The sequence below is a fragment of the Alligator mississippiensis genome, chromosome 2 (assembly GCF_030867095.1).
Source record: "Alligator mississippiensis isolate rAllMis1 chromosome 2, rAllMis1, whole genome shotgun sequence".
In the NCBI taxonomy this organism is placed as follows: Eukaryota; Metazoa; Chordata; order Crocodylia; family Alligatoridae; genus Alligator; species Alligator mississippiensis.
This window is the reverse complement of record NC_081825.1, coordinates 286,802,178-286,818,897: the sequence shown is the minus strand read 5'-3', so window position 1 is coordinate 286,818,897 and position 16,720 is coordinate 286,802,178. Positions and strand designations below refer to the sequence as shown.

Genomic DNA, 16,720 nt, shown 5'->3' with positions numbered 1-16,720 from the left:
CTCCTCTGGACCCTCTCCGTGTTGTCCACATCCCTCCTGAAATGCAGCGCCCAGAACTGGATGCAGTACTTCAGCTGCGGCCTGACCAGTGTCGCATAGGATCACCTCCTTGGCCCTGCTTGTGATGCATCTGTGAATGCACGACAAGGTACGGTTAGCCCTACTGACCATGTTCTCACATTGTCGGCCCATGTTCATCTCCAAGATCTCTTTATGCCACCGTGCTTTCGAGAAGGGAGTTCCCCAACCTATAGGTATGCTGCTGGTTCCTACTGCCCAAGTGCAGTACCCTGCACTTGTCAGTATTGAATCCCATCCTGTTTTCATTTGCCCACCCCTGTAACCTGTCCAGGTCCTGCTGTAATCTGTCCTTCCCTTCTAGCATGCCCACCTCACCCCAAATCTTGGTGTCATCTGCGAATTTAAACAGACTGCTCTTCACCCCATCGTCCAAGTCGCTAATAAAGAAATTGAACAGTGTGGGCCTGAGGACTGAGCCCTGGGGGACCCCACTGCCCACTTCTCTCCAGGTCGAAAATGACCTGTCCACCACCACGCTCTGAGTACAACCCCTCAGCCAATTTGCTGTCCATATGACTGTGTAGGCATCACTGCCGCAGTCATCTAGATTTTTAATGAGAATGGGGTGGGAGACAGTGTTAAAGGCCTTCCTGAAGTCCAGAAAGACTACATCCACTGCGACACCTGTGTCCAATGATTTTGTGACCTGATCGTAGAAGGCAATCAGGTTGTTCTGACAGGACCTGCCCCTAATGAAACCATGCTGATTGCCCTTGACCATCATCCCTGCTGCTGGCCCTTCACAGATGTGCTCTTTGATAATCTTCTCAAAGAGCTTCCCCAGGATTGAAGTAAGACTAATGTTACCCGGGTCCTCCCTCTTCCCTTTTTTAAAGATGGGGACCACACTGGCCCTCTTCCAGTCGTCTAGCACCTGGCCAGAGCACCATAAGTGCTCGTAAAGCTGTACCAGGGGCCCCGCGATAACCCCTGCCAATTCCCTCAACACCCTGGGGTGGAGAGCATCTTGACCTGCTGATTTGAACATGTCCAGCCCCTCCAGAAATTCTCTAATCTGGTCCTCCCTGACCCTAGACTTGACAGAGTTTCTCCTGAGTCCATCCTGAATCTCGGTAGGGGAGTCCCAGTACCTGCACAAGAAAATAGAGGTGAAGAAGTTGTTAAAGAGGTCTGCTTTCTCCTCTGGTGCAACCACCAGATTGCCAAGCATATCCTGCAGGGGCCCCACATTACCCAGGGTCTTCATTCTCCCTATGTATTTAAAAAAGGACTTTTTGTTATCCTTGATGCTAGCCCTAGTTCCGTATCTGCCTTAGCTTTCCTAACAGCCCCCCTACAAACCCGAGCGGTGGAGGTATACTCCTCTTTGGTGATAGCCCCTCCCTTCCACTGGGTGTACGCCTCCTTTTTGGCAATCAGGCATTCCCGAATGCCCTTGGTGAGCCAGGGGGCCTTTTGGGCACTCTTGCCCCCTTTGCTTCTTGTTGGGATTGTCACCCCTTGGGCTCCGAGTATCGTCTCCTTAAGGAACGACCACTCATCTTGGACACCCAGTTCCCCTACTCTCTAGGACCCTAGTGCCTCCCCCAATAATTTCCAGGTGGTCAAGGACCTGGAGTCCCCTTTCCGCCTCTGTGCTTTCAAGAGTGGAACTCCCCAGCCTGTATGTATGCTGTGGATTCCTTCTCCCAAGGTGCAGCACCCTCATTTGTCTACGTTGAACCCCATCCTATTCTCATCTGTCCACTTTTAGACAGACTACAAATCTATTTGCAGCCTCTCTCTCCCTTCAAGTGTGTCCACCTCGCCCCACATCTTAGTGTCATCAGCAAACTTGGACAGCGTGCTTTCCACCCCCTCATCCAAGTCGCTGATGAAGATGTTAAACTGTGCGGGCCCAAGGACTGAGTCCTGGGGTACCCCACTGCTCACATCTCACCAGGTTGAATACAACCTGTCTCTGTTCAAGAAAACAGAGGCAAAGAAACTGTTAAAAATATCAGCTTTCTTGTCTGGCGTAGCCACAAGATTACAGTTAGCATCTTGCAGGGGCCCTACATTGCCTGGTGCCCTCTTCTTGCTCCCAGTGTGCTTAAAAAAAGGACTTTTTGTTGTCCTTGATCCTGGACGCTAGCCTGAGTTCCATCTCTGCCTTGGCCTTCCTAATAGCCCTCCTACACTCACGGGCCAAGGAGGAGTGTACTCCTTGGTGATAGCTCCTCCCTTCCACTGGTTGTACGCTTCCCTTTTAGTCCTCAGGCATTGCTGAATGCCCTTGCTGAGCCAAGGGGGTTTCTGAGCACTCTTGCCCCCCTTGCTTCTCTCAGGGACTGTTATCCTTTGGGTCTGGAGGATCGCCCCCTTAAGGTACGACCATCCCTCGTGGACTCCCATCTCCTCTACCTTCTGGGCCCTTGGTGCCTCCCCTACTAGTCTCCTAAGCTCATTGAAGTTGGCCCTTAGTCTGAAGTCAAGGGCTTTAGCTTTGGTGTAAGCCCTTGACATCCTGCGTTGGATAGTGAAATCCAGCAGGTAATGATCGCTATTGCCCAGGTGGTCAAGGACCTGCAGTCTCCTCACCAGGTCATCCCCCATGGCCAGGACCAGGTCCAGCACGGCATTACCTCTAGTGGGGCTGTGCACTTCCTGGATAAGGCAAAGGTCATGTAATACAGCCAGGAGCCTATGCAAGTGGTCAGACCTGGCTGTCTGCTTCTCCCAGCAAATGCCTGGGTAGTTTAGGTCACCCATGACAATGACATCCCTTGACCTAACCGCCTCCATAAGCTGACTGGATCATCTAACAGTATCATCTGACCTCAAACTCTGTGAATTGTGGCAGCAACTTCTGTGAATCCTGCTGTTAAAGGATCTTTGACAGTGGCTGAGCAATAACCTTGATGAAATCTTCCTTAAGCTGCTGCTCAAGGAACTCATCTGAGGTTGGCAGATGACAGAATACGGTTTTGGTCTTTAAACATTCTGGGTCCCCCGCCAAAGGGGAGGTTGGGCAGCTGTCGAGACGTTCCTGGGATTTTGTTAATGTCTTCCAACTCTACCGGCTCTCCAGTTTGGGTTGTGGGGAACTTGTAAGGATGAGACCAACTCCAGACACCTGCGCGTGAGAAGCTTGGGGTGCCATGCACAAATTAACAACATGCAACAGAATAAACACCAGACAGAAAAGAAGCTAGATTGATCGGCAGTCAGATCATCTTAATTTAAAAGATCTTGCCATAAAAGAGAACTAGGAAGACACTTTTAGAGTGACACAAAGAGGCATCTGTGGTGAAGGCGTTATCCTGTACTTACTGTCTTCTTTAGGAATAGCCACTTGTAATTTAAGTGACTGAGCTTTTCTTTGCAGTATAACTCAAAATCACTTCATAACTGGACCAGTGGGAGCTGTTTCCTAGTAAATAAGTGAGTTAAAAAATTTACTCAACTACCAGAAATGTAACAGTATGTCTGGCGAGTAATGATCCCTGAAACTCTGCCTTAATGAGACCAAAAACAATTGTATTGTTCAAAAGTAAACATTTGTGAAGAGATGTTGTTCATTTTTTTAGACTAAACAGTACAAATATTACAGCATTTGAATATCAAATCAGTACAGCACTCTCCAGGTTTGGTTTGGTTTTCTTTTTTTAGGGGAGTTTCTTATTTAAACGGTATTTATTTTAGATACTTATTATCTAAAAATAATAATCATTAAATTAATCATCATTATCACTTAAACTTACTCTCACCTACATATTTAAAATAAGGAGCTTTCCAGATTATCGGAGAAATAACTGGAATTTTTTTTTAACACAATGTTTGCGTGTGAAGGAACTGGTGGGATGTACATCTCTGAATGAAGACCGCATCGAGGGAGAGTACAAGCTGAGAGAATGAGTTTCATTTTGAACAAAGTGAGGTGTGTGGTCACGCTCATCTGCTAAGGAAGAGTCATGAAATTGTGTGCCCTGTGTTACGTATGGGGATCTACTGAAATCGCAATTTTGTGATTTTCGTGAAAACTCTGATTTCAGGCTGGCTTCATGAAAAAGCATGGGCTCCATGCTTTTGGTGGGTTCCCTGAAAGAAAAAACTTACCAAAAATAAAATGCTGCCTGCCTCTGGGGAGCCAAGAGTCCTTCTGGCCACTGCAGCCAGGGAAGGGAAGAGGAGGGCTGCCGGCACAGCAGGATGGCTGCTGCCTCTTGCTGCTGATTGGCTGTGAGGGCTGCCCGTCATATGGCCCTGCCCCTCCCCCAGGTGGTGGCAAGGGGCAGAGCCTCATGACGAACAGCTCTCAGAGCCAATTAGCAGTGAGGAGCAGGGCCACTGGGGGCCCTCAGTCAATGAGAGGCATGGTGGAGGCTATGCACTTACTATGTGCTCCTTCATAGTAAGTTTGCCTTAGCTGATGATGGAGTATAGTCCTTCGCATTCAATAACTACTGTTTTCAGGAAAAGCAATTCAGAGGGTGTTTGAGTGATGGGTTCTGTCTAAATTCAGGGAGGGATTGATGCAATTTCTGGTGTGCAAAGGGAGGCAAAAGCATGCATCCATTTGTAAAGTTGATACTTGTGAAAGTTAACAGTCAGTGGTATTCATCAGTTACTGGAATAAGATAAACGATATGCAGTATTGTGCATTTTTCATGGGGCACAGCATGATCTGGATAATGAGTTCATTCAGGGCTATTCCTAAATGCTAGACAGCTGCTATGCAGTCACTCCGGAAGTGTTGTGGGCTAGTGGAAATTGCAGAGAAGGTTTTGTGAAACAAGAGGCTGTATACCTTCTATGAGCCAGCCAGCGTGTACTTAGAGCGGTTCCATTTAACAGTGTTAACATTATGTGAGAAGTTTTTCTCTAAGAAAACACTTCCTAACCTGAGGGTGTGGTGTTAAAAACAGAAAAAACTAAGTTTGCGTCAGAGCCATTGTGTAACATTAGAGATCATGTTGTTTGATTGCAGGAGCTGTCTACATTTGTACAGAAGATGTTTTCCCAAATAAACGTTTGCAGCAACTGGTTGATCAACAGCACAGACTGAGAGCAGAGGTTCCACGTGAGATCATTCAGAAAATAAGATTTGGAAATAGCATTTTCATTGAGCATGCAGCAGACCTAGTAAGTATCAGCACAACGTATTTATTACTCAGAACACTAAGTCGGTTAGTGGGGATGTTAACTAATAGTTCAGGGTCCCGACTGAGGTAGAAGAGCTCGTAAAGACTATAGATAATTAAGGTGATTTGCTGTGAATACCAGTTTCTTAATCTCTTCAAACTGTAGAGATTGATGTTAGTGATAAGAGGTTGTCTCGTACCGAATTTCATTTTGACAAGGTTAGGAGATATTTAAAGACTAGTCTGCAGCTTTTTACAAAATCCAGTGCACTTGCTGTAGCATGCCAGAAGCATCCTTGTTGTTTGATTTGCATTAGTGCCTAGAGAATCCAGCACCTCACAGATCCATGCACTGAACAATACATCATAAAAAGATGGTCCCTGTCCCAGATAACAATGAGATGACCTGGGTCAACTGGATAAACAGTGGCCGCATTGAAAGTGCATGCATATTGAGGTGGGGGCACATTGTAAATATTGCATTGGAACTGAGTTTTAAAGATGTGTGTGGGACAACTTGCATGATTTAAAACTAAACATAAGCTTAGTTTCATGGTAGGTAGCCTGCTGGGCTTAGTGTTGGAATATTAGAAATAAAACAATTGTACAGTGTCATCGCTTTTTAAAATCACATACAAATACAGCTGAATATTTCTGTTCCTATTTATTCTTGACAAATCCAAAGAACCCATCTGCAAACTGTATGTGCTTGTTATCGTTTCCATTGTTTGTTCTCTAAACTGCTCTGTAATAAATAGCAGACTCCAGGATAGAAAAAGGCAGCTATTTTTTTACATGCATACGATTCTTATAAAGTAAGGTGAGAGGCTAAAATTACCAAGGGCAAGAAAAGGCTACAGACAGTGACTTTGCAAACAGCAATTAATACCTACAATAAAGGTGTGAAATAAATCACAGCAATTGCACACAAAATGTTGTGATTTTATTTTGATGAGTCAAAAGAAAATTTTAATTCCTCCTTTCTGTGTTTGCAAAAGCTCTTCAGAACTTTAAAAAATGTAGCTTCAACTGTGAAGTTTGTTACCTCTGCTAAGACTTAAAGAGACTCGAGTCATGTTTAAATCTTAGGAAATCTGGAAGTAGTTGCTGAGGGCTTGATCCTATATTGGGACATATTAGCATAGATCCCCTGTCCTCAGGTAGAACACCTTTGGAGGTCAGTGAGGGTCTGCATTCAGTTCAGGACTGAGACCTTCCTACTGAAAAAAATATTTTGCTTTTATACTTACCATTCCTTAGGAATAATTGTCCTTAGGAATGATAAGTGGAGTAACGTGACCTTGTTTAACACAACATCTGTATGGGGAAATGAGTGATTGAACTTTCCTAGCTCAAATAAGCTTGCTCATATATAAGTTGTATTAGTTAAAAAGTTGCTTGGGAGAAAATTACTAGTCTTTTTATTTAATGCTCCATGGCATTTAAAGATACAGTTTAAAAAAAAATCTAATTCCTTTATAAATAGGGCCATTTTTCTACATCGAAGTCTTAGAAGCATTCCCAGTAATTTGCTTATGGCCACCATTATGTTAATGAACTGTTATGAATAATTATTATTTAGTCTTTAACATATCTATCTAAGATGATTGAGTTCCTTAAGTACTGTTTGTATGCCCTGGTAAACCCTCCCATATTCATGAGTAGCATATCAGAACATAGCATGTTTTTGGAACAAGGCATCATCTTTCACTCAGTGAGGAATGTAATTTATAATGTTCTCTAAGGGGTAAAAGTACAGTTGTTAAAAATACTAGAACAGGAATTTTTATCATGGCTTGGTGCAAACATAAGAGCACACAGTGCATCATAGGTGTTACTGTGACCTATGTTCTAAATGACATCCTCACTCAATGCTGTTTAACCATGCAACTGGTCCAGCCCATCATGCTATCCTCTTGTGGGATATTGGTAAAGTCTTAAATATTAGAGGAAATCTGCATAACAGCAGATGAGAAAAGAGGTTGTGATAAGAGATGCATAGCTCCTGAGCACCCCCAAAGGTAAAATGTTATACACATTGGTAAGGCAAGCAACTCCCTGAGAAATTGTAAGCATTGAAGTAGAAACCTGAATGGACAGCACATAAATAAATATACCTATTGTGACAGTTGCTCCAAGTGTTGCTTCTCCTCTTGTCCCAAATGGGTCAACTGCTGCTATCTGCACCCTCTGTAAAGCTCTACTTGTTTCCTCAGGGAAAGGTAAGTTGCTATTAAAAGAAATCCAGCTCAACTTCATTACCTGCCCCATAAAATGGAACGATCCTCATTTTAAGGCAGTGATACATGAACAAGTAACTGCACGGTAAAAAAGGCTGAGGTTTGCACAGCTGCTCTGTGGTATTCATCCATGTGCATTTTCTTCTTCCACTGTGATATGTGACAGTAGCTTGGCCCTCAATAAAAGCAGGGTAAGTGGCTATGAGTTAGCTTCTTCATGGGCTGGGGACAGACATTTAAAAAGCCCAAGCCTAAATTGATTCAATCTTTGCAGTTTAGTCTAGCCTGCAGAGATTGAACCAGGTTGCAAGTGGATAGATGTTCTCTTTTCGTTTCAGAAATGCGGACACATGGCTGCAGTGGCTCAGGCCAGAAGCCCAAGGGCGCTAGAGCAGGCCTCCCTTCCCTTCCACGGGAAGCTGATCTGGGAGAGGAGGGCATGGCCAGGCCCGGGCAGGCTTGAGTAAGACTGAGGAGGGGTTTAAAACCCAGCCTAGGCCTGCAGGGCTCAGGGGGTGGGGGAAGAGGGAGAACTCTGCCCACCTCAACGGCTTCCTGACAGCCGGGAGCAATCCCAGCACGCAGTGCTGCCTGGCCCCAGAGGGCAACTCTTCCCCCTCCTCCCTCTCCCCCTCTGCTGTAGGGTGGGGAGTGGGGCACTGTTCAGTGCTGGGGGGGAGGGGGGGACTCTTCCCCCTCCTCCCCTGCTGCCATGGGGTAGGGAGGGGGGCTCTGGGAGGCTGCCTGGCCTCTGGACAGGGACTCTTCTCCCTGCTCCTCTCCCCCTGCCAAGGGGTGGGGAGCGGGGCTCTGTTCAGTGCTGGGGGGGGGACTCTTCCCCCTTGTTCTCCCCCCAGGGTGGGGGTGGGCTCTCTGCGGCGGTGGGGGGGGCTCCTCCTCCTCCCACCCTGGGCTGGGGAGGGGGGCTCTTCAAGGCTGCCCAGCTCCCGGAGGGAGACTCTTCCCCCTGCTCCTCCTGCCATGGGGTGGGGAGGGGGGCTCTGTTCAGTGCTGGAGGGGCTCTTCCCCCTCCTTCTCCCTCTGCTTCCCACCGCTATGGGAGGGTGGGCTCTGTGCGGCACTGCCTGGCCCAGTTAGGGCGGGTGGAGCAGCTGTCACTGAGCTGCAGCTGTCGGGGGTGGCCCGGACTGGCCTCACTCAGCCCTGGACAAGGCCGCACGTTGGGGCCAGGCTGGGCCACGGGGGGGAGGCCACCCCCAGCAGTTGCGGCTCAGTGACAGGGACGCTGAGCCCTGTCAGTGAGTGCAGCCTTGTCGTTGAGTCTTCCTTGCCAAGATAAAGAGCTTTAACTTGCGATAGAAGGAGGTTAAACTACTTGACAGGCATCCAGTAGAGAATAACCCGTCACCAGAAATGTTCTGGGGACTTAAGAAACATTTGGATAGAATTCTGCATGAACAAGGGATCTCAGATATTGTTAACTTTTAATAGTTTTGGTTACTATAGTTTAATATAGCAACGGTATATTGTGCTATCACAGATCCATTGTCATTGCCTTGCCACTTACTAATAACCTGAGGACTTTGACTACTCTCAAGTCAAGTCCCATCCATTTATTGAAAGCTTGACTGCCAAAAGTGGTGGCTCAAGATTGCACTATTGAGTTCCTTGTTTTTGGAGCTTTGTGTATGACTGAAAACCCCGTGAGAAACGTTGCCATAACTTACACCCTATGAAATGCTAAAGACTTCCATTGGCTACAGATGGTGTAAGTTCAGCCAGCCTTTCATCTCCTTTAATTAATGAATACAGTTCCATAAATGGTAGAATTGTATAGGAAGCTATATATATCCTAAGCAACTTTAACACTGAATGCTTTTGTGTTTTGTGGTAGGACACCTTCTCCAGCTGCATTACGAAAAGAATTCCCTTGCTGCTTGCAAGAGGCATGATACGCCTCGTGATCATTGACTCTATTGCTGCTTTGTTTCGATGTGAATTTGGAGCACAAGATTCTGTTGTGAAAGCCCAGTATTTGCAGACATTTGGAGCACAGCTTCATGGTTTAAGTACGAGATTCAGGACTCCAATAGTGTGTATCAATCAGGTATGAAGTCAGAAACTACTTCCTACTGTGCAGAACCATTGAATGGGCTGAATAGAAGAATCAGAAACCAAAGGGAAGCCAACAGCTTTCTGCAGGAACATGTACATTTATTTTATACTCAAACAAATGGAGCAGAGTTTTGCACTGCTTGTAGCAATTTCCATAGATGCACTGAAGGAAGGTTCCTGGGTATTTTGGCAGTAGTATGTGGGAAGAATTTCTCCAGTGCCTTGTCTCAATGGTGTTGATTCTCACCCATCTCCTAGGAGCAGAGGATATGAAATACTCTTTGGGTTTGTGATTTTGGCTACACAGGTAATTTTTTGCTTCTTCAGAAGAGGGTAGTTTATTTTCAGTGAATTGGCATTATAGGTAGAGAAGAGTTTTTTGGGGGGCAAGTCAGAATTATAAATTCACTGCACCATGCAGCCTCTCAGCAGAGCCAAGTACTACTTTAAGGCAGTGACACTGCTTCTGGTTCAGGAAGTAGGATGTGCAAAGCACATCTTGCCTGGCGCATTAAGATATGTTTTTTGAGCCGCAGCTTGGATCTTCCTCTTGCAAAAGCATCAGAAAGCAAGCCAGATGTTGTCTTGAGTAATCAGTGACTTAAGAGTTTGGGGTTTTGACTCAAGTGCTTTTACCTGTTAAAAGGGAAATCGGGCCTCTCAGATTCCAGCTTTTTGGCCTTTCCCCTGAAGAGCTTGGTGATGAGGGTCTGTTTTGTGGACTTCTGAAAGCTGAAGGAGGTTGATGTATCCTTCAAAGGTCTCTTTAGAAATCTTGGCTGGTGTGAGAGTCACAGAGGCAGAGTCTCTTAAGTAATCCAGACCAAGGGCAAGATGCATGAAAGCACTTAAGTGTTTGCTATTGCAGCACTTAAGCACCTGGTATTCACTGGACTGTAACCCAGGTTGAGTGCCCTAGTCATTGGGTTGGGGTTACCAAATAGTGGTCCACCAGGCCATGAGAAGTGGACTGTGGTGTTAACTGGACTTGTGCACCTTTAAAAGTCTAATAAGGGCATACAGACGTTGTCTGAGGGCTGGCAGCGGTCCAAAATGTTTGGGAGCAAGTTATATTGAATTAGAGTTGTGTTCACCCTCCCTCAGGTCTAATGAGTGAATAATGAGTTATTTTATGCAAATTGGAATGGCTTCAGCAAGAAGGAATGAGAGAAGCCTATCTCAAAAAAATCCTCTTACCCTGTGCTTAGAGCCCTCGCTTGCATGGGCCATGCCAGTAAAAATCTTCATGGGCAGAGGAAGCCAGTACACCCATATCCTGAGATGAGAGTGGCCAGGTATTGGATCAGGCTACCTGGACAAGTTGTGGAGTATCCATGCTTAGAAACTTTCAAAAGCAGGTTAGACAGACTTGGCTGGGATGGTTTAGTCGGGGATGGTCCTGTCGAGAGCAGGAGGCTGGACTAGATGATCTTGGGAGGTCCTTCCCAGCCTTTCTTTCCTATAATCCAATGGGAGAGTGCTCTAAATATTGAACTATTGGATGAAAGTGCACAGCCATCACTGCCTCCTCCTGCCATGGCTTATACGAGGGCCTATCTGGTATGCATGTTATGAGAGGAAAACCTAGTTTCTAGCTCCCAGTGGGGCTCAGTTGTGCAGCTGTTCAGCAGTGTCAGGAATTAGGCAGTTCTGGACATGCCCAGAAGCAGATCATTGGGTTCCCAGGGAACTTTGCTAGAATAAACTTAAACCCTGTGGACTTCAGGCTTCTCCAGTTAGGCAGTAGGTAAGTAGGAGCTTTCAGAGTTTGAATATTAATCATAGGAGTTTCCTCCTAGCCCCATGCATCAACCAGCCAAGCCCAGAAGCATGGGGAATACCCAAAGTAGAGCATAGGCACAGCTATACCTAGATCACCCCCAACCAGTGGTGTCTGACCTCTTGAACACCTCCAGGGATGGAGAGTCCACAACTTCCCTAGGCAGTCCAGTGCACTGCTGTGCTCTTGTGACACTGAAGAAGTTTTTTCCTGATCTCCAGTCTAAACTGAAATTGCTGCAATTTCAAGGCATTTGTCTGCATCCTACTCTGCAGCAAGAGAGAAAAGGTGTTTTCCTTCTTCTTTATGGCATCCCTTCAAGCATTTGAAGACTGCTATCATATCCCCTCTTAACTGCCTGTTTCACAAGCAGAACATGCCTAGTTCCTTTAGCCTCTCCCTGTATGACTTGCTTTCCAAGCCTTTTATCATCTTTTTATACTCCAGTCCAGTTCAGCTTCAGGCTTGAATAAGCAAGTGTTTGACTTGGCTTAAGTCAGCTGCAGTTAAATAAACTTGCTTTTGATAAATGCAAATATGTATTCATAGAGCACTTTTACTGAAACTTTGTATTTTATGATTTAGGTAACTGATGCAGTGAGTGAGACAAATGTAGCTCAGTGCAGTTTTAGGTAAGTGGTTTTCTGCACACTGACCTGCAACAGTTAATCCAGAAAGATGACTTGACCCCAGGTTTGTTTCCCTTGTGTTAGTATGTCCTAAATGCAATTTATAAAGGAGCGTAATTGTTTTGCCCCAGCAGACGGGTGAACCATGTAATTCAGTTTTCTGTAACTGCTAGAAATCTGTACCTGCTGCAGTAAAAAGTAGAAGAAATTCCCTGGTATGCACTTATGGAATAACGTTCGTTTTTCCTTAGTCTCCAGGACTTGATGTCCAGTTTGCAGCTTGGCACAGGAAGGTTTATATCTTTTTGTGTATGTATAAAAATAAAACACTTTGCATCTTTTTTGAAGCCTGCTGAGACCTAATAATAGAATTTCATTCCCACAAGATATTTTTGAAGCCATAAACTTGACGGGGTTCAAATAATGCCTACATATTTATATGACTAATGACAGTATTCCCTGTTGCTTGAGTAAGGAGACAAAGATGAATGTACTTTTCTAGGGGAGATGTGCCCTGAATCATATAGTTTGTAAGTCAATGGCCTGTCAGCTGTGCCGAAGATAAAACTCTTCAGTAAGGTTATTTCCTAGCTGTCTGATGGAATATTATTTCTGCTCTTCTCCAAAACAAAGGTTATAAATGATAAATTGAGAAAAGAAAACTGTGAAATCCACCCCCTCCCACGATGTTGCAGGAGTAGACATCCCTGTGACTTATCAAATGGCTGACAGATACTTGAATTTGACTACTGTAATTTTTAATGAAACAGAGAGGATTTGTCAAGGGAAAGAAGTTAACTGTCAGTAACTGAAGTTTTTCAAAATCTGTTGTCTGCCTGCAGCTCCTCAGTGTGCGGGGCATACACCATAGTATTTGAGCTTGGAGACCTTCTTTGCCTTAGCAGTACCTGAAGGGTATTCATAGCTCTGCCCTTTCTCTGCTGTACGAGGGGATAAAGAGAAAAACACACTATATTCTGTTTAATTTTTCAATCCCTTGTTCCATCTTTCCATGGAAGTGGTTTAAGAGTCTAAATTGCACAGGATTAAGGAGCAGAGTGATCTGTATATATGAAAAACATAGTTCAGAGAGCTCTGCTTATGGGTAACATCTCTAACTCCTTTGACTGCTTGTCCAGATGGACACCCTTGTTGTGGACAGCTCCACAGCAGTGCCTACATATCTGGAGATGGATCTTGGAGTCATTGTGGCAAAGAGTAACTGATGTCCCCAATTTAAAATGCTGACGGAGGCCGAATTCAGTGACTGTCTTGGGTAAGAACATGAGGTGGGTTCTTAAGGACGCTATCTGGCTAGAGCACAGTGTATACAGGATCCACCTCAAGGGCTTGGATCTTGTCCACTTTCCTTGCAACAACCGTAGCTGTTTAGAAAAGCCCACTTCCATGGAAAGATGGAACAATGGGTTCAAAAGGCAACCTCCTCAGATGCATGAGAACCAGGTTTGTTCCCCTGTGGGGCAGAAATCTTTTGGTCAGTCATTTGAGGAATTTTAGAGCTGCTGGGTGAGAAAAGTTAGATGGACTTTGACCAAGCTGATGGGCAAGGGTACATGTTTAAAAGATGTAGCAGATGTTACAGTATAGTTGAAATAGCTGCTAGAGAAATGCAGAAGTATAAGAGACTCTCCTGGGAGCAACTTCTGCCAGGTTGCAGGTGGGTTAGTTTTCTCCTGGAACTGCCAGTTTTAGTCTGGGAGAAACTTTTGTGAACATCTGTATGCTTGGGGTTTCTACCTGGAGAATTGGGATTCTCCTTGTAAAAATGCAACGCTTGTACATGGCCAAGGGCTGGCTGTCAACATCCAAAGACCTATAATCTTTTTCTATGTGGAGACAAATTAGACTTGGGACTTACCAACAGTTGTAAAGGGTGAAACATTTGTCGTGATGAAGAAGGTGTCAGAACAGCAGCTGGGAGAAGGGCCTTTTCCCTTGCCTGTTGCCTTGGTACAGATTGACTGACTGCTGCCTCTTGCTGTCTGAAGTACATGGCTACTACTATGAGAACCTGGGTGAAGACTCTTGGGATTACGAATAGGCTTTATTGGATGAGCAGTGTTCCTGAGCAGTACAAATCTCAGGTATCTATGGGACCTTCCTGTTAGGGCTGACCGCAGTAGGGAAATGGATTTGCACTCACCACCATTACACCATCTGGGTAGACCTCCAGGACATCTAAGTGGTACATTTTATGAGATCAGTGATGGAGAAAACAACTTCTGTAGAACCTTTTTTTTTCCTGAGATGCAAAGATGCTTTTTTAAATTGTCTGAAGCAGTCACCCTTAAGACTTGAGTTTTTGAGTCTTCTCTTCCTTTGAGTCAGTGCTGCAGTGTCAACCAGCAAGAGACCAGCTTACTTCCTCCCACATTTGCATCAGGTCCTGATAACCATCTAATGAGGATGACAATGGAATAATCCCTTGGAAGCCACACTAATGTGAACCAAAAGCAGCTGAAAGGAAAAGAAGAATGCACAGCCTGTTTCCCCTCAGCACTGAGCATAAGGATAGGAGGGGCTAGAGCACACCTGAGGTACTGCTAAGGAAAAGAAAAAATCTGATTTCCACTTCTATGGCACAGGCATAGCTAGAGAGGATGTGCATAAAGTACAGTCACCCGACGTTCCAGCCCTCAGTCTCTAGAGCACGACTTTAAGGTAGCAAAACTTTTAAAAGACATGGGGAGTTTAATTTCTAGTGGATGTTTACTTGCAGACTCCTACCAGGTGTGCAAAACATCAAGTTTTTATGCACGTAAAGTTTACTTATGTTTTTCTTCTAGCTCATTGGATAAGAGAGTTTCTCCAGCACTTGGGATAACATGGTCCAATCAACTGTTGATGAGATTGATGGTCAGCCGAACACCACAGGCAGAGAATTTGCAGAGACCTGCACTGCAGCATCCTGGAGGCGTGAGAACTTTAAGAGTAGCTTTTGCTCCTCATCTGCCTCTATCTTTTTGCCTCTATACAGTAAATTTGGAAGGGGTCAAGGGAGTAAGTGTAAAAAGCCCACTATGAAAATGTTACAGGGGATCTCCTCCAGAAATTCATACCAATGAAGAAAGGCATTTCCCTTCAGGTATTCACGCGGGATTGCCCGATATGTACATACAGTATTCCAGCAATAAAAGTTTTTTATGAATATACACAGCCTTGGGGTGAGATTCACTGTCTGTATCTAGCTTTATGTCTATGAACCTTCCACCTGAGAGAGTGATCAGGGAAGAGAAGAGTTTGATCGATTGTCTGCATCTTTGCAACTGTTACTAGATACTGGTCTGCATTATCAAAGAGCTAACAAGGTTATATAGGGGCTTCCAACCTTTTTTCACAAGTGTAGCTCTTCAGTCTCAGAGTTTCAGCTTGTGTACCCCTTTATATTTTTGTCTTGTTTTAAAAGGTGGGGGGCAGGAAAAGAGGGAGAGTGGGGCTGGGGCAGGTGCTGCACAGGTGGGGGAGGGCTGAGCACACATGCATACCCCCCCCCCCAACCGGGTAAGTCTGCGGGGGCAGGGAGAGGGGAAGGGGCTGCGGCAGGGGACAGATCGAGGCCCCTGCGATGAGGGAGGGTGTACAGCACAGGTGCAAGCAGGGTCTGGAGTGAGTGGGGCCCTGGCCAGGCTGGGTGGTAGAACAAGTGGAGGCCCACGGTTGCCCCCTGGGCTTCCACTTGTCCCACCACCTGGCCCAGCCAGGGCCCCACTCACCCCAGCCCCTGCTCCTCCCCTGCTCCCTCCTTCACCATGGGGGCCTTAATTTGCTCCTCCCCCACAGCAGGGAGGGAAGAGTGGAGCTAGGGCTCAAGACCCCCCCAGTGCAGGAAGGAGTGAGGAGGGGTGAATCATCCCATGATCTGGCCCAGCCGAGACTGCATTCATGATGAGTGCAGCCCCAGACCCGCAGGGTGGTGGGACAATTGGAGCCCAGTGGCTTGTCCAGTGGTGCAGTACGAAGGAGCCAAGAGTGGGAGGGGCACATACCCCACCCCCTGGCTCCCCCTCAGTGAGCACAGCAGCAGAAGCTGTCCACCAGTGCCCCGGATGAGCCAGAGGCAGTGGGGCAATGGGAGGGGCCGCAGCCTCCCCCCAATCTCCTCCCAGTCCAGCCTGACTCAACACCCCTGCCGGGAACAGCCTGGCACCAGCCTGCAGTGGCCCAGGGGCATGCACCCCATGCCCTCCCAGCCGCGCTCAGAGGGTGAGGTGAACAGGGGGCTCATGCGGTGGCTACTGCATCTCAGATGTTTCTCATTTACCTATTCCAGACCTGGTAAACTACCTTCAACTGAAGGGCCTGGTGGAAATGTGGCAGGGCTACATGTGGTACAGTAGTTTCTTTAAAATACCAGTGTTGCAACCTCCAGGGTAAGGTGAGTATAGACCTTAAACCCCTAGCCCCCCACTGCCTTGCAAGTACTCCTTGGTTGGAAAAGCACAAAGGACCATCACCCTGACAGAACTGTGCCCTCGCAGCAGCTACAACCATTAAGGCACCAAACATCTTGACTTGGCCTGGCCTTCAGCTTCTGTCTCAGTGGTCTGAAGGGGGGATGGCAGATCTTGGGCAGCCTCCACTCCTCCACACTCTGGCCTAGGCATACATGTTGACAGTCTTGATTTGATGGTCATGGACCTCTTCCCTGTACACCATAATCCAGAGGATCAACAGTTGCCTACATACTTGCTATGCAGTGGAAAAGATGTTACACCCAGAAGTTTGTGGTCACATACAAATGATTAGAAACAAAGGGAAGGATTTTTTTTCCATGGCTCCTAGTTCATAACCACTTTTACCATACTGCAC

At 46.2% G+C, this 16,720-nt stretch overlaps 1 protein-coding gene across 1 annotated transcript in view; it reads left to right on the top strand.

The window, feature by feature from the left end:
• The window catches only part of XRCC3 (X-ray repair cross complementing 3), a 32,759-nt gene extending 17,696 nt beyond the window's left edge, over positions 1–15,063 (top strand). The window contains exons 6-9 of the mRNA XM_006258002.4: positions 5,012–5,166; positions 9,261–9,473; positions 11,847–11,893; positions 14,698–15,063. Of these exons, the coding sequence (XP_006258064.1) occupies positions 5,012–5,166; positions 9,261–9,473; positions 11,847–11,893; positions 14,698–14,935 (653 nt within the window). The 3' untranslated portion in view covers positions 14,936–15,063. The remainder of the gene's footprint in view (positions 1–5,011; positions 5,167–9,260; positions 9,474–11,846; positions 11,894–14,697) is intronic.
• The last annotated feature ends 1,657 nt before the right edge of the window (positions 15,064–16,720 follow it).